The sequence below is a fragment of the Diabrotica virgifera genome, chromosome 1, assembly GCF_917563875.1.
Source record: "Diabrotica virgifera virgifera chromosome 1, PGI_DIABVI_V3a".
NCBI lineage: Eukaryota > Metazoa > Arthropoda > Insecta > Coleoptera > Chrysomelidae > Diabrotica > Diabrotica virgifera.
In genome coordinates this window covers 151469874-151488711 of record NC_065443.1, presented here as the reverse complement: position 1 = coordinate 151488711, position 18838 = coordinate 151469874, and the positions used below count along the sequence as shown (strand labels likewise).

At 35.1% G+C, this 18838-nt stretch overlaps 1 protein-coding gene across 6 annotated transcripts in view; it reads left to right on the top strand.

Moving 5' to 3' along the window:
- LOC126881184 (myosin-8-like) overlaps positions 1 to 12998 on the top strand; it is a 196828-nt gene extending 183830 nt beyond the window's left edge. For 4 of the 6 annotated variants that reach the window (XM_050645285.1, XM_050645280.1, XM_050645283.1 and 1 more), the window contains exons 12-13: positions 5128 to 5368; positions 12851 to 12998. In XM_050645285.1, the coding sequence (XP_050501242.1) occupies positions 5128 to 5368; positions 12851 to 12975 (366 nt within the window). In that variant the 3' untranslated portion in view covers positions 12976 to 12998. The remainder of the gene's footprint in view (positions 1 to 5127; positions 5369 to 12850) is intronic. The other 2 variants (XM_050645295.1, XM_050645293.1) reach the window with 1 other exon arrangement.
- Positions 12999 to 18838: the final 5840 nt, after the last annotated feature.

The following is an 18838-nucleotide window of genomic DNA, read 5'->3' as shown; positions in this document are numbered from 1 at the left end:
GCTTGTGAAGATTAGGTCCTAAAACCAAAAAAGTTAAGTTTTTCATTTTAGTGAGGATTATCCATTTTTTTATTTAATTGTCCATTTCGAAAAATTGTTTTTTATTATAGCGCCATCTATTCATAATTCGAAAAAAGTCTCGGATAAAGATTACTTACTTTTACGTAAGAAATCCAAATCTGCAATAAAAATGGGGGTTCCTGTTTAAGATTTCAAAGTAACCCCTCACCCCAACTCCATGGGAAGTCGTGTTTGGTGTCATTCGATAGATTTTTGAAAAATATTGAAAACGTATTTTTTAGTTTTTCGATCTGATGTTCAACTCGCGAAATATCGCGGGGTTCCTATTTAAAATTTTAAAATTACCCTCACTCCCTACGAGTGGGTGGGGGGTCGTGTTTGGTATCATTCGATAGATTTTTGAAAAATATTAAACACGTATTTTTCAGTTCTTTGATCGTTCATTTCGCGAAATATTCGCTTTTTTTGCGAAACTTTGTGACTCGTCCACTTCTTTGCTCCCCGTTTAAATCGTCAGATTTTTGAAATATACATTGTTCTTCATGTGCTTAACTTACCTTGCCTTAATCTGACGTTTTAGAGTTTTTCTAAGGATAGATTTTTACGGAGTGCCCTCAACGAACGCCCCTGTATTGAGAGTCCATATATGGTAGGGGTACATTTACAGGATACAAGGTTTCTCCCCATGTGATTTTCTGACGCACTCGAGTAACGCGTAAAATTCCCGCTTGGCTCCCCCTAGGGCTCCCGTACCATGGGACAATATGGAGTATTGTAAAAAAGACATAAAATCCTTATTTCTTGATTATTATGGATTTTACGTTACAATTATTATAAAGCCCTAATTATCTCCTCCCGAAGTGCTCCCAAAGTTTGGGGAGGATGCTATAAATTAAAGGAAGTCTCTGACCCATCTTGTACCACACGTGTTCAGTTGAGGATAAATCTGAGGTTCTCCGGGGTCACAGCAAAAGACTGACTCCAGCCTGTTCAAAGAAGTCCATGGTGACTCTCGCAATGTCTGGCTTTGCGTTATAGTGCTGAAAAAAAATTGGATTCCGGAGCAACTGAAGGTTGGGCATGAGATGAGGTTCCATAACCCGCCTCAACAATATTGACAATATCATTTTAAAGCCATGCACTACTAATAATACTACTACTCTACTCATATGTTCAAGTCATACTACAGTGGAACCCCGATAAGTCGGCCCCCGATAGCCCGGAAGTCCGGCTAACCCGGACCGATTTTCATCAGACAAACATTTCAACAATCAAAATGTATGTAATATAATATTTGAGAGATAATGTGTATTTGTGTAATTTGAACTATACGATAGTAAAAATTACTCATGGCACACGGCGGCAGAGCGACATTCATTGTCTCGGATTTTCGGTAACAACAGGCACCTGTATTCCTTTATTTATTTCAAACTGTCTTAGCATTGTTTAAAAAAGACTAAAAGACTATGTAAAAAATTCTTTTTTAAACAATGGTCTTAGTCTCCACTGTTCTTAAATAACATAACATTGTTCCAATTGTGACCTTATTGTGTGTAGTATTACAGTCCTATTTTTCGCTTCCGTTCTGTAATCGTGCTTCAGATAGGTTTGTGTTTGCGTGTTTTTTTGTCTACGTAATGGCAAGAAAACGTAAAAATGTTGTAGTAGTGATAATGGAAAAGAAACTAGAAGCATTAAGTATCTAGGATTGATAAAGGCGAATCTTTAAAAACAATTGCAGCATCGTATGGTATCGAAGAATTTTGTTTCAAAATGATAACAAAAGACAGTTTGGACAATCGGTGCAAATCTAATAAAGCTAAAAATGAGACTCTCTCAGGTTGAACTGCTTACGTTGAAGAGACTGCGGGATCGCACAGTGGCAGACGAAATTGACACAACCGAAACTGACTGAGTTTTTTAGCAAGAAATGAACAATACTCTATACTCCATACACCTATAAGTAATTTAGATGTGTACTGCGCATATACCGGGTGGACCAAAAGTCAGTTAACGCTATCAAAAAAAGTCACGCGCAAGTTTGCGGCGTCTCCACACAGTTACAAGGTATTCGATATTTTCAGCAAGACGTTGCACAGCCTCGTTACGGATTGCAAGTTCGTGAGTTTCTAAATGGTCAGTTTAGTGATTGGATAGGGAGAAGAGACACAATTGAATGGCCCGCGCGTTCGCCAGATTTGACGCTCTGTGAATTTGCCTTGTGGGGAGTACTTAAAGAAAAAGTTTTTGCCAATTTGAAGTTCTCCGTACCAACTTGGAAGTCTGTAGAAAGACTTGTTTTACTGTGTATAAGCGTTGCCAAAAATTGATTGACGAAGGTGGTTTACATTTTGAACATAAAATGTAAAGCATGCACTTTTTTGTACCTTCTTATTTACAATAATCAATAAACAATAAACGTTTTTTTACTTCAGTTATTTTTGCTTTTATTAATATACAAAACGGTTAACTGACTTTTGGTCCACCCGGTATATTTAATGTTATTTCAATTATAACGGAGTTTATCTGTCAGTATACCGCATTTTATTAATTTTTACCATATTCCATATAACCCCGATCGGCCGCGGTCCCGATTAATCCGAGTTACCGAGGTTCCACTGTACACATGAATAAGGCAAATAAAATTAAATTAATCAAAAACTTTTTTTGTACTATAGAGCATTTCAAGTTAAGAATAGAACATTGCGTAGATAGGGCCATCTATTTCTAATGAATGATAGAAGCGTGGTGATGCCACGACGACGACGAAGACAAGCAAGATTCAGCGTTGTATTTTATAAGGCTTTCCTATAGCGCTTCGCACGTAAATACGACTGGAAGTAAACTAAATGCGATTACATTTTTTTTTACTAGAGTGCGCGGGGTATGATAATAATCAGTAAATCTAGTAGGAACACGTGCGTGAGAGTTTTGGCAACACTGATCTCCATAAGCACAATGTTCTATTCTAAACGTAAAATAAAGATTACCAACTTTTTTAGTACCAAAGCAAAATATTTTTTTAAGAATGTATTTTAAGAATGATTTCCGAAGTGGAAAGCAAATCGTCAAAATAAATTGAATATGGTATTGAATCTTTTAAAGGAACGGATTGCTCAGTGAGTAGGATGTCTGAGTTCGACACAGATAGGCCGAGGATCGAATCCCAGAGCTGCGCGCCGGTTAGAACATCTAGACATTTTTAAAAATGTCTATAGGCCGTGTTCTCACCAAAAGCAACCGGCGCGCGGCGGCGATCGCAACGCAATTACAATGAGGCCGCAACTTTAGTTGAGTTGCTCTTGTGTACCTACTGAAACCAACTCGACGAGAGCCACAAAATTCAAAGTTCTTGTTGTCTCATCCGCGATGACTAAACTATTCTTGGCAACTGTAGAGGGCAACTGGCGACTGCGATTCGGTAGCAAACAATGAGCAACTGGTTGAGTTGTCGTTGAGTTGCCTGTTATTAGGTGGACACACGTGTATTTAAACATTAGCGCCAAGGCGCGTTGCTGTTGCATTGCGGTCGCCGGCGCCGGTTGCTTTTGATGAGAACAGCTCCATACATTCCAGGTCGTCTCATTCTGAATAAAATGAGTACCTTGGATAAAACCAGGAGTAATGATAGGCGGTTGAAGCGTAGCACTGTCTCTGTTATCTTCCTTGTATATCGTAGGCCCTAGATATAGCAGACTACCCTGCTGTAATCCCAAACCCGCGTTAGCGGTATAAAACGGGAGGCTATTATTATAGTCAATGTGGTGAGACCGCTCCCGTCTGAAAAAATTTCTGATTCGGTTTCTTCGTGGATTCCTATTCAAAAATATCTCCTTTAAACAAATCTGAAGGGTGCTGGGCGGAATTTTTGGGCAGAAATTGTTTAAACAATTTTTTTAAACAAATACAAAAGATCACCTTTTTTTGACCCGAAGAATATTCTATTAGGTTTTTTGGGTCATTCTAAACAAGAACGGTATCTTGTGATTTTTCTCAAAAATTGATAGTTTTCGAGTTATAGGCGATTTAAAATATGAAAAATACGAAAATACGCATTTTCAAGGCTCAAAAACTCATATTTAAATTAGTATTTCTGAGGTTTCCAAGTACTTGAATTGTACTTTAAACATTCATTTTCAAGATTCTTTAGACTGATCTGGTCTAACTTAAATTTACACCGTTGTTATTTAATTGTTAATTATGCGTGTCAATCCGATTTTTTTGCCGGTGCGGCGCGCACTATTTCCAAAAATCTCCTGTCTTGCTCCGAAAAATATATTTTTTAAATTTTTCGGGACATTCTAAATAAAATAGGTTTCTTGTCATTTTTCTCAAAAGTTAATAGTTTTAAAGTTATAAGCGATTAAAAACGCATTTTCGGATTTTAAATCGCTTATAACTTTAAAACTATTAACTTTTGAGAAAAATGACAAAAAACCTATTTTATTTAGAATGTCCCAAAAAATCTAAAAAATATATTTTTTGGAGCAAAATAGGAGATATTTGGAAAAAGTACGCCCCACACCGGCAAAAAAATCGGGTTGACACGCATAATTAACAATTAAATAACAACGGTGTAAATTGAAGTTAGACCCGATCAGTCTGCAGAATCTTGAAAATGAATGTTTAAACTACAATTCAGGTACTTGTCAATCTCAATAATACTAATCTAAATATGAGTTTTTAAGCCTTGAAAATGCGTATTTTCGCATTTTTCAGATTTTAAATCGCCTATATCTCAAAAACTATCAATTTTTGAAAAAAATGACAAGATACCTTTCTTGTTTAGAATAACCCAAAAAACCTAATAAAATATTCTTTGGGTCAAAAAGGTGATCTTTTGTATTTGTTTAAAAACATTGTTTAAACAATTTCTGCCCAAAAATTCCGCCCGGCACCCTTCAAATTTGTTTAAAGGGGACATTTTTGAATAGGAATCCAGAAAGAAACTGAATCAGAAATTTTTTCAGACGAGAACGGTCTCACCACATGGACTATTATTACATATTTAATATTTTAAACTGAAATTTTAATTGATTGCCATCAAGGATGGTTACCTACTCACAATATTTTGGTATATAAATAACACTTATGTTTTTGTTGTAGGTTACTAAAGAAGGTAAAATGAAAGATCGTCTTATAAAGGATCTTCAATCAAAGATAGACTCACGAGAACAACAAATAGATCAACTGGAAAAAGCTAACAGAGACTTGGAAAACAACTTGGTAATGACCAACGAAAAACGCTACAAGCTTCAAGAAACGATAGGAACTATGGAGAAAGAGTTGCAGTCCACCAAGGCGCATTTCAACGAGATTGCTGACTTAAACTCACGGTATGAACCCGGTATGAAACATTCTCGTAGAAATAGTAGAGTAATTAACGATGATTCCAGTGCGAAAGCATATCAGTTATTACAAAATTATCTAGATAGTCTGTACAAAGAAAAACATTATAGATCAGATAGCGCGAATATCAGTTCGAAGTCGTTGTTAGGTCTTTCACTTAAACAAGTAGAACATCTTAAGTCTAGAATGAATTACCTCACCAAAGTATCACAAATGAGTCCAAGTAACGTTAGGCACTTTCCAAATTATTATCCTGAATTAAATTGTGAGGATTGTGATAATAGTAGAATTGTGACTAATTTTCCCACAAAAAGAATAAGTCATAATGATATTAAACAAAATATTGGGAAAGCATTTGATGTAACTGCCAAAAAATATGACCATTTACAAAAGGAAGCATATAAGACTTACGAGGAATTAACTAATATAGTTAAGCTAGCTGTATCAACACACAGTGTATCACAATAGATTATTACTTAAATATGTTTTATTTCATTTAAATTTTTGAACCTTCTTGACGGACATCCTTCCACGATGTTTTCTTTGGCTAAAGCCGGATTTATGTTACAACGGGGATGTGGACGGGACGGGGCACATTGAAGAATCGTCTGATATGAAAAGCATTGGCTGATTTATCATACGACGGGACGGTGCGACTCTAGGAAGTGCCGAGGTCGTGCGCTTTCTATTGTTGTACGCGCCGTGCCGTCCACGTCCCGGTGTAAGATAAATCAGCCTTTTACTCTCCTACTATTTCCAGAAATGTGACACGCAGCCTTCGTGTTAAGTGATTATCGGTTTGAAACTGAACATTCCGTTATTATTTGAATCTAGTACCTTTTATTTTGGACTTCGTTGGTTCAAAACTAGACATTCCTTAATTTTCAATCTCATCCATTTTTTATTAATTCACTTATCCATCTAAGAATTATCATTTAACTACATTAATCTCGCAGAATCAGACACCAAAGTGACTGATCAGCATATTTTTTGCTGCATTGCGAAACCGGATGCAAACGGCTAAAAGGACCAGTAATCATCATTTCTACTGTTCGACAAAAGTTCAAAGAGAACCGGCTTTGATAGCTTGCAATACAGCAATGGGGCCAACATGTACTGCTGCTCACAAAAGACGCAGACTTACATTTGCCAGTGAACACGTCAATTGGACAATAGAGGATTGGAAAAAAGTATTAGCTACGAATGAATATAGAGTATCAATTTATGGTAAATATGGTCGAAATAAGGCACACAGAAGCGCTTGAGAACGTTATGCTGCCTGCATTGGTTCACACCGAGTTGCCTTTGGTGATGGTTTAGTAATATTTTGGGCAGGGATTTTTTGGGGCACACACGGATCTCGTCTTAATTGACAGGGGCACACTAATAGCAGACCGATAGAAAACGGAGATCCTACAACATCATGTGATACCATATGCTGGGTTTGGTAATGGTTTTCTGCTAATGCAAAATAATGCGAGAGCACACACGGCAAGGATTGAAACACAATATCTTGAAGATGTTTTTATTTCAAAAATGGACTGGCCTACTCAAAGTTCAGACCTTAATTCTATTGAGCATATATGGACATAGAGCCTTCTCAATAGGCGAGTAAGACGTCTTATATAGATGGAGTCTTATTTATATGGAGTATATACCTGCTCTAGCAACGTGTGAAGAACTTCGAATGGCTCTAATTGAAGAATGGACCAGTTTTTCCCCGAAGGGACTTCGAAAATGTGATCAGTTGTATGCCACATCGAATGATGAATGTTACCCCGAATCTATGTGTCAACACACAATATTGAAACGAGTGATACTTGTCTTTTATTGACTTTGTAATTTAATTATTGCTATAACTGTAACTGTAAGCGTATCTACATCACAATTTTCAATACATTTATTATTTTCTCAAATTTCTCCTTATTTTCCAATTGTTACTAATAATAATGTCGGATTATGTGCTAAAAAAGTAACTGAATGAATACATAATATATTTAGTTTGATATAAATAAGAAAAAAATACAAAAAATCAATAATTTCTTAAAGAACACCGCACACATCTTATAGAAAATATAATGTCACTCAAATGAAATAAAAATGTACGTGTGTCAAAGAGAGAAAAGAGATATTCTAATGCGTTACTCCATAAATCATTCTAAGGGATTAAGGCAGAGGCTTACTCTTATCTTATCTTATTGTTATTGATAATAAAGTAGGTATAATTTGGTCAGTCGTACTTTCTCTAATCCTCTTATGTCATGCTGAGTAAACCCTTGTGAATAGCCACTGGACTAATATTATTTATCAATGACAGTTTTATGAACTTCAAAAAGGTAATTTCGCTAAACTTTAATTACAATTAACGCCGTTAATAGTGATAATTCAGAATTGGCGCAATGATATGAAATTCTTTAAATTACGAGACCAATCTATTCATGTAAATTTTATTTCATTTGAGTGACATCATATTTTTCATAAAATGTGTGTGGTGGCTCGTTTTCTCTGACTCGCAGTGTAGTTTATATTGAAACTTGTATGTAAAGTTATTTCAATTTTGTCGTAAATGGCAGGTTAGGTTAAATCATAACTTACAAGTCAAATCCATTGTTGAATGAAATATATCAGAAAAGAATCATTTTTCATGTGATAAACCAAAGAAAATTATTAGTGACAACAAAATTGTACTATTTCTTGGGGTAAGTCTGCATACTTATGCACAATTCTTGCTCTACTATTGACACAATTTTTATTGTAGTTACATCAGGATGATGAAACAAATCCACATTGCTAATCTGAAATGCTTATGGATCATAGAAAGCTCGAGTTTATTGTAAGTGTTTAGCTAATTAGTTTATTCTTAATATGCTCTTTCCCAAGAAATAGACAATAAAAATTATGTTAAAATCTATTATTGTTTTGTCCGACAATCAAGCTATCATCATTTCACTTATCTCACAAATAATTAGTCCCAAATTGCTAGGTATATAATATGTAATTACATACATGAACATAATATACAAGTTTACCAAGCGAAATTGAAACAGACCCGTTATCACCTTCTGTGTAACTATTCCAACAAAATGCCAAGTCCACGGATTTTTGCTCAGAATAGAACACTTTTGGTTGATATTTTTAAATTCTTTATTTTCACAATTTTCGTAAGTCCAATATTTACTCTCAAAATTGTACCTGAATGAAATCGAGTAAGATTTCATTTTAGAGTTCTTGTAAAATTATTGACAGTAAAAGTTAAATTATAAAATTCCGAAAAACATTTAAAAGAAGTTTATTTTAAAATTTAAATTAGGTTGAGCTGCTCACTTACTGCTTAGTTGAATAAGTGTTAAAACTGATATCTACAAGAAATGCATCTAATTTTTGAGATTTCTGTATATTCCATCCTATGGAAAACTGTTATAAAATTATGTGAGTTACTGATTATAAAGCACTTCAATAGGTTCCTCCTGTGGTTTAGCTTTTGATTTATTCTAGCACATTCTACCTCATTATCTAGTACATTAACTAGTACGTAAATGATACTTCAGTAACCGAAAGAGTGGAAGCGGGCACACGAAAGCTCAATCTCCATATAGATGTAATGCTCTAAATATATGTTGATACACAACAGTAACTAGTCTTAGTAGGCTATACCGAAGAGTTCTGTGAGAACTAATCGATCTCGAATATATGGAAAATGGAGAAAAGCCACATAGAAAAGTTTTTATTTGGTAGAAACTGCAAAACTACTAAGTGTCAGGATAAACGAGCATGAAACATACATCAAAAACGGAGATTTGGACAAATTCCAGGCATGCAAGCATGGCTGTGGTAATGAAAAAAAGTATAAAGAAAAGGTGTATTAATAATCTTAAGGAAACAGACAACAGACATGAAAAAGAGAAAATCAAAGAAGCAGCTCTCATCCTACTAAATGAAGAAAAATTTGTAGGAAACTGCTTTATTAATATAAGAAATAAATGGTATTTTATTTTCATTTTTAGTTTTCTTATAATTAAGTACTGGCGGCAACCACAAAAATGATTAGTTAGTTCAAAGCAGCTTTTATTTTCCCAAAAGTTGCAAACAAAGAGCAAATACTACTGGTACGCCATTCAATGAGAGCAAGAACAGGATACTACCTCCGAATTCTATCCTACCGCATGGATTTTAATGAAATATTGGGAATAGCCTCTACTTATCTCCTAATTCAAACTCTACCCTACTCTACTCTGTACTCTGGCACTTTTATCTTGAGGGCGGTTCACACCCCTTTTTGGGGGTGGAAATTTTTTTAGTTAAAATAACCACGGAAGTAACTAGAGAATCTAATTCTAAGTAAAAACTGTTCTATATTTTTTTTTGAAAACTCAATAATTTTTGAGTTATTCGTGGTTGAAAATTAGCCATTTTCATTGAAATGTAACACCTTTTCGAATGCTTTTTTTGCGTATACTTTAAAAACTATGAATCTAACTAAAAACCTATATAAAACATTTTTGTAGCTAATATAAAAAAAAACAAAGAGACTCATTTATTCATAAATCTTTTAGTTATAATACAAAAAGAGATATGGTAGGTGGAAAGAGTTTGTTTTTTTTTGTGCATGCTCAAATCGGTGTAGTCAACTTGAAATAAGAGAGAAACTGTCGATTTTAGGTGTGTCATACTACCAATACCTTTTGTAGTGCTTGAAAATACCTTTAAAATGAGTAATATTAAATGTCGATTACATTCAAACTAAGCGAGATATGTTGCAAAAAATTGATGATTAATGCCATGGGTACATAATTCGCAAATATTTTACGGCTATCCCTACTTTTTCTGTCTTTACACGGCAAATTACGTGTAGTAAAATTCACACTGGTATGGATATGTAAACATTACTAGAATGTCATTCTACTTGAAAATGGCATCATTAACTTAAAGAGATGGCTTTTGAATGTTCTTGGATAACTGTTATTTGTATAATTGCAAATTATTAATTCAGTTATTAAATGTGATAATTTTTTCAGTAACTATGTATTCAGTGATTGTAATAATTTATATGTAGGTACAACAAAATTCCCCCATAATTCTTTCACTAACTAAGTATTCAGTGATTGTAATAATTTATATGTAGGTACAACAAAAACTAATACTCAATCGAGAAAAGAGGAAAAGTGTTAAAGTGATTTTTTAATAATATATTTTTACTATGGAACGCTTACAATTTTGAACATCTTTAACAACAAAATACTTGGATCACAGAATATATTACCCTGATGTATTCTCTGCTTGGATCTTCCACAAATAATACACAATAAATAACTTTTTATTAAGTTCACGTCTTAAATCAATTATTTATTAAATACACTATATATCAATATTATTTAATCAACAACTCAAAATATTCCCGATGTCATGTCAAATATTTAAAATTGTCACTGATTGTCAATGTCTGACTGACAATATGCTGACAATATTCTATTCGACTGATTGCGTTGTAAGACAAAGATAGATTTGGAAAATATTACCACGGACATGGTGTCAATTTTTTTCGAATCCTGAAAAAACTAATAAATACTTTTAAAAAATTTAAACGCAGAGTGAAAGACTAAATTATTACCGAGGGCCGAAAGTCCCTTAGAATAAATAAAAATTTATTTTGAATGAGATATTTGAAATTAAAAATCACACTAAATTTTCTCTTAGTTTTTCACCCCTGTAACTTATTAAAATAAACATTATAGTTCTTAGGAACTTTCGGCCCTCGCTAATAACGTAATATTCATTCTGCGTTTAAATTTTTCAAAAATACTTATTAGTTTTCTCAGGATTCGAAAAAAATGAATCCCCATTTGAATATCATTGCAGCCGAAAATACGTACCCATCCTCTTAATGTATTTTAAGAAAAAATGAGAAGTATAATGTAACCCCTCATCTAGGTACCAGAATTTAAATGCATCGTTTTCCTTCTACAATACCTTTTATTATAGTGTTATTTCTATGCTAACAAAGTTACACGGATTTAAAATGAATGGTTTTTGAAAAAAAATAAGGTCAACTTATAAAGCGCATTTCTAAATTTTCTTAAAAACCTTCTTTTTTCTCCATGTAACTTGAAAATTATAAGAGACACAGTAATGAAAGATCAAAACAAAATTTTTATTTGAAAAAACCGTACACTTTATCGTTTTCGAGTTACATGGAGAATAAGGAGATTTTTAAGAGAATTTAAAAATGATCTCATTTTTTTAAACCATTCATTTTAAACCCGTCCAACTTTTTGAACATAGAAATAACACTATAGCAAAAAGTATTGTAGAAGGAAAACGACGCATTTAAATTCTGGTGGATGAGGGGTTAAATAATATACTTCTCATTTTTTCTTAAAATACATTAGTCACCAATTTTGTGGCAGCATATCTTGCTTAGTTTGAATGTAATCGACATTTAATATTAAATTTTTATTTTAAGACACTTCAAAAGGTATTGGTAGCATTATACACCTAAAATCGACCGTTTCTCTGTTATTTCAAGTTGAAAAAACAAAATTGTTCACCTACCATATCTATTTTTGTATTATAACTACAGTAGAAAAAACGAAAGAATACGCATGAACGAACATATAAAGCACGCTGTATTTTCCTGTCACACCAAAAATTGGCCAGCGCAAGTACATGTAACAATTATTGTTACATGTACTTGCACTGGACAATTTTCTTTGTGACACGGTGACAGGAAAATACAGCGTGTTTTATATATGTTCGTTCATGGGTATTCTTTCATTTTTCCGACTGTAGAAGATTTATGAAGAAACGAATATCTCTGTTTTTTTTATAAGCCACAAAAATGTTTATAGTTTTTTAGTTAGATGCATAGTTTTTAAATTATTCGCAGGAAACTGTCCGAAAATGTGTCTTTTTCAATGAAAATGGCCAATTTTTAATCACAAATAACACAAAAAGTTTTAGAGTTTTCAAAAAAAAATTATAGAACAGTTTTTGCTTAGAATTAGGTTCTCTAGCCACTTCTGTAGTTATTTTGACCAAAAAAATGTCCACTCCCTTGAAGGGGTGGGAACCGCCTCCAAGACATAAGCGCCATAGTATATAAGGTAGACTTTGTTTCTTGAGCTATTCCCTACTTACTATGAAAATATCAAGAAAATCGAGTTAGTAGAATGGAATTCGGAGCCAAATACCCTCATTGACTGCCCCATGGTGATTACCAACATTCATCTAAAGTAAGAAAAAATATTATTTATGTTTTCCATACCAGTTTGTAACCATTCAATTATTCCGTTATAATTTGGAATCAATTTGAGGACTACCTATTAAATTAGTTTATATTCGTTAATTGAGAAAATGATATTTTAATGTATGATTCTTGACAAACAAGAAATGATGATAGCACTAATAAATATTATGTAATTATGCAATTCTCAAGAAAAATCTTGATTTTAATAATGATTTTTTTAACGTTATTCTTTTGTAGGTGTGGTAAAGCTAGAAGAAAATAAATTTGCGGAGAAAACGGAGGAAATTTTAGAACCCCTAACTTGTGCTTACATTGCGACATTAGTATTGTATTGTGTTGTACGAAATTATTATAATCACTAATAGAATAAATTGTCCCAACAGTACCTACACTTTTATTAAATTTTATAAATTTTCTATTATTAAACTGTAAATCATAAGTTTCGCTTGAAACGATATATTATGTCGACCAATATAATGTATGTAATCGTCCCAATTTAGACAAAATATTTATTGTCCCTAAAAAAAATGGCACTAAATAAAGGTTGATTCGCATTTTACGGAACGTCAACGTTCCGGAACGGACCCGCAACGTCACGTTACAACTGCCGCTCATTCAAACGTGCGTCGTGCAGAGATGCAGTAACGTTCACTAAGATTTATCACATCGTTCGATTACAACAAAAACTTAACGATGAGCAAATTAAGCAACAGAAAATTAGTAATCATTGCATTTGTTTTGGATGAAGAGGAACAGGCAAGCAACAAACATAAGAAAAAGTTGTAGGTACAAAGGATGTTTCTTAATAGAAAATACGTAGACGAGTACCATACTACTACTACATATCGGTTTATAACGTTTTCCGACTTCGAATCGCCATAGGTCCTCTTCTGTCTCTTTCAGGGGAATATCATACATTGCTTAAAGAACTAGATGATCACGAACTTTGTTTTTATAAATACTTTAGAATGTCTCGGGATCAATTTTATGTACTATGTTTAGTTCAAACTTTAAACAGAAGAGACGACTTCGCCCAATATTCAATTGATTGGCGGCTGGCATTGTACTTTCCGCATTCGCATACTAGAAACAGGCACGTAGCCAGGATTTGGTTTGGGGGGGGGGGCTAATTTGATGGGTTGATGTCAGGTCTGCCCCGTAGGTCTGGATCCCGCGTATGAAAAAAATAGCAAGCTGAAAATTTGTTAATAGCTTAAGGGTGTCTAGTCGGACAAACTTTGATATATGGGAACACTGGAACAGGGAAAGTTTTAATTGTGGAACAGGTTAAAAATTTGGAACAGTCAGACCACGAAAACGGCACATGTATTTTGTCCGACGGAACACACTTAAACTCTCCGAACAGAGATTAAACTCTCATGCAAAAATCAGACTGCTATTTATCACCAAATGACAGGAATTATGACAGGTGATAAATAGCAGTCTGATTTTTGCATGAGAGTTTAATCTGTGTTCGGAGAGTTTAAGTCTGTTCTGTCGGACAAAATAGATGTGCCAAAATAGACACCCTTAAGCTATTAACAAATTTTCAGCTTGCTATTAATCAACTTATTTTTCATACGCGGGATCCAGACCTACCATATGTAAACTTAAATACTATTCCAAGAATAAATAGTATATACTTATAATAAAAAATAATGACGATGACGGTAAGAAATAAATAACATGAAAGACTTTAACTTTTAATATGTATAATTGAACAACGTATACAGTGATGAGCGCGCTAATAACCGGCAGAAAAACGCAAAAGATGGAAAACATAATACATTGCGAAGAAAGAGAGATGAAACTAGTAAAGGTGGAACTGATCGGTATAAACGTAGAAATTAACATTACATTACATGGTTTCCCACCTTTAGACGTCTGTGACGGGAGTATTTTATAAAATTCTCCTGTCACAGTGACAGCTGTCATATTCCTTCGATACATCTAAAGGTAAGAAACTATGCAACGTAATGTTAATTTATACGTATATACCGATCATTTCCACCTCTACTAGTTTCATCTCTCTTTATTTCGCAATGTATTATGTTTTCCATCTATTGCGTTATTCTGCCGGTTATTAACAGGCTCATCACTGTATACAAGTTTACTTATTTACAAATTAAACATACAATTTCCAGACAGTTTATTATAACTCCTGCTTAATTTACAGTATTGTGGTTCAATTCTATGAAATTACAGCAACAGTCTCCTTTTCTTCTCGCCTGCCATTTTGTCAATTACACCATCGGGTTTTATATTTATATCTCGATGGATAGTAAGTAAGTAATGGGATGTAAGGGATAGTGATGCGCAATGTATAGCCTCTCCTATCCAAATGTCAACCTCACCTGCCCGTGTAATGGTCTTGATACTGACCTTTCGGTGCATCCTGCCAGATAACAAACGAGGCTCTGACGTCCGAGCGATTGCCGGTATAAGCAATCCCCCCACTTACTGGCCAACGGCTTCGGGCGGATGAGCTGATAAGTGGAAGGGCACCTTTTTGTCCTGAGATTGATAAATCGGTCTCGAAGGCGGATGAACCTAATAACAACGTAACGGTCAACGGCATAAAGATGCAGAAGGCAACGGGGAACCACTGCATTAAAGACTCGGAGAGTACCCCTAGTACAATTAGCATGACTACGACAAATCATAGAAACGATATTACTGATCATGGAACTCGGATACCAAGATCCGGCAGAGAAGGACAATCACAAGACGGCAAGGCCTTCTCGGTCGCCAGCAGAAGAAATCCTTGCCAATATAGTGTAAAGATAAACCTCACGATCTGCACATGGAACGTTAAAACATTATACGAGGCAGGTAAGACTCATAATGCAATCAAGGAGATGGATAGACTATCAGTAGACATAATGGGAATAAGTGAAATGAGATGGACGAACTCTGGGCAATGTAAAATTAATGATCATCACATATATTATTCAGGTAACCCTAATGGAAGACACGAAAATGGGGTAGGTATAATCTTAAATCAAGAAACTGCCAGACATGTTAAAAATTTTGTACCTATATCGGAAAGAATACTCCTCCTTCAACTTAATACCTACCCAATTACAACTAACATTATCCAGGTATATGCCCCTACAGCTGACAAACCGGACGAGATAATTGAAGCATTTTATAATGAACTATCCAACACCTTAAAATGCCTCCCCAAAAAGGATTTAACTTTGATTATGGGTGATCTAAATGCTAAGATTGGTAGGGGACAATCGGGAGAATTCATAGGGCAATTTGGACTTGGAGAAAGAAATGAGCGAGGAGACCGACTGGGTGAATTTGTGGCAGAAGAAGAGTTTGTGATTACTAACACTTACTTCAAACTCCCTTACAGAAGATTATATACATGGAAATCACCTCAAGACACTCCAGGCCGCATAGTGAGAAATCAAATAGATTACATCATGATTAATAAAAGATTCCGTAACAGCATAACATCAGTCAAGACATACCCAGGAGCTGATATCAAGTCAGACCATAACCCACTGATTGGCAAAATTAAGCTCAGGCTAAAGAAGGTTAGACGTAGTGTCAATCCAAAATTCGACATAAGGCTATTAAAAGACCAAAACACAGAACAGAGTGTAAAACGGTATATACAGAACAACTTGAATACCGTTATTCAATCGGATGTAATGGACCAGGAGATAGAAAAGTTGCATACAGTTTCACAAGACATACGTGAGAAATTCCTCAAACCACCAAAAATAAAGAAGAAATCGTGGATGACAAACGAGATTTTAGATATGATGGAAGAGAGGCGAAAGTCCAAAGATCAGGACATGTCATTATACAAAAGAATAGATAAAGATATCAAAAAAGCAATTAGAATAGCTAAGGATACACGACTAAGAGAACAGTGTGCGGAAATCCAGCAATTGCAACATAAACACGATTCATTCAATATGCACAAAAAAGTTAAAGAAGCTGCAGGCTTATACAAACCTAGAAGAGTTGGGTGTTTGGCAGATAACCAAGGCAAACCACTGTTAAGTGTGGAAGAAAAACTAGACACGTGGAAGAAATATGTGGAAGTAACTTTTGCAGATGAAAGGCAGAATACCATTGAAGACATTGAATGCCAAACAGGACCCCCGATTACCATTGAAGAAGTCACGTCAGCTATTAAAACAACTAAAGATGGTAAAGCTGTAGGGCCTGACCAGTTTTATGTAGAATTCCTAAAACTTATGGATGAACAAGGAATAAAATGGATAACAACCGTATTCAACAAAATATACGTAACTGGAAAAATACCCCAAAGCTGGTTAAAGTCGACCTTCGTAACTTTACCCAAAAAAGTAAATGCCAAAACATGTGAAGACTACAGAACAATTAGCCTAATGAGCCACTTACTCAAAACGTTTCTGAAGGTGATACATGGCAGAATATATAAAAAATGCGAACAACAGATATCATGGACGCAGTTTGGATTCCGCGATGCCTTAGGCACCCGAGAGGCTCTATTCGCTGTCCAAGTGCTTATGCAAAGATGCAGGGATGTTGACTGTGAAGTGTATATTTGTTTTATCGACTACAAAAAGGCGTTTGATAGAGTAAAACATGATAAACTCATAAACATCTTGAAAGAAGCGGGAGTAGATGATAGAGACTTGAGAATCATATATAATTTGTATTACAACCAAACTGCCAATATTAAAGTGGAAGACCAATTAACAGAGGCAGTCTCCATAGATAGAGGAGTGAGGCAAGGATGCATCCTGTCCCCGGTGCTGTTTAATATATACTCTGAATGTATCTTCGAGCAAGCGCTGGGAGAACTACAGGAAGGCGTATTAGTCAACGGAGTGCGTCTGAACAACATTAGATATGCCGACGACGCTGTAGTTTTTGCAGACAGTCTAGATGGTTTGCAAAGAATAATGTCGCGCATATCAGATATAAGTAGAGAATACGGACTTGATCTCAATACGAAAAAAACAAAGTATATGGTAGTCAGTAAGCGCGAAATATTAAATACACAGCTTTTGGTTAACCAACAACTAATTGACAGGGTCGACAGCTACGCATACCTTGGTACCAACATAAACAGCCAGTGGGACCACTCAAGTGAAATAAAACAACGCATAGGAAAAGCGAGATCAGCGTTCATAATGATGAAGTCTCTTTTCAGAAGCCACGATTTACCTCTTGCTACCAAAATCTCTATCATCAGATGCTATGTATTTTCTACGTTATTATACGGAGTAGAGGCCTGGACACTTTCCGAGGCTTCTTTGAGAAAACTCGAGGCATTTGAGATGTGGTGTTACAGGCGCATTTTGAGAATTTCGTGGGTGGATCGTGTGACTAATATTGAGGTTCTACGTAGAATAGGCAAGGAATGCGAGATTATTAACATAATCAAAGAGCGCAAACTAGAATATCTTGGCCATGTTATGAGGAATGAACAGAGATATGGCTTGTTGCAACTCATTCTTCAAGGCAAGGTATTTGGAAAGAGAGGACCAGGGAGAAGAAGAATATCTTGGCTTCAAAACCTGAGAAAGTGGTTTAATACATCGACAACCGGACTATTCAGAATAGCAGCAAGCAAAGTTAGGATAGCCATGCTGGTCGCCAACATCCGGAACGGATAGGCACCTTAAGAAGAAGAAGATCTCGATGGGTGGCTACCATAGCCAGTGCGCTCAACCTTTTATCTGACATTAAACTTCTGTGAACACTTTTCACCCTTTTCATTGTTGAAAATGTCCTTTCTACACTTCAAGTGGTCACTGGCATAGCCACCTAAAGTAAAGGTGGCTATGTCACTGGCATAGTAGCTAATACCGTCAGGAGGTAATGTACTGTCCGGTAGTACGTTTTGTCACATAGTTCAAGGACTTTCAAAACTTCAGTCTCCTTTTTCAGTTCTCCTTTTGTACTGTTACACCACAGTATATACTCAGCTTTTACAGCAGCTAGAGACAGATGTCCTTCAAAATATTCAGTTAGATTTTCCAACAGATTTACTTTTTCAGGACTTGTAAATCCCGGAAGGAGGATTTGAAAACTAGATAAAATGTCTTCATTCGCTCAAAACCTTTCTGGTAAATTTTGAATAAGTGAGTCAACACATAGTATGTACATTGTTACTCTGAAATAATCTTCAACTGAATTAGTCTCTGGATTTGAACGATGTGTCTGGCGTGAAATCAGCCAAATCAGCCGGGGAATTGCCAACTGACAATC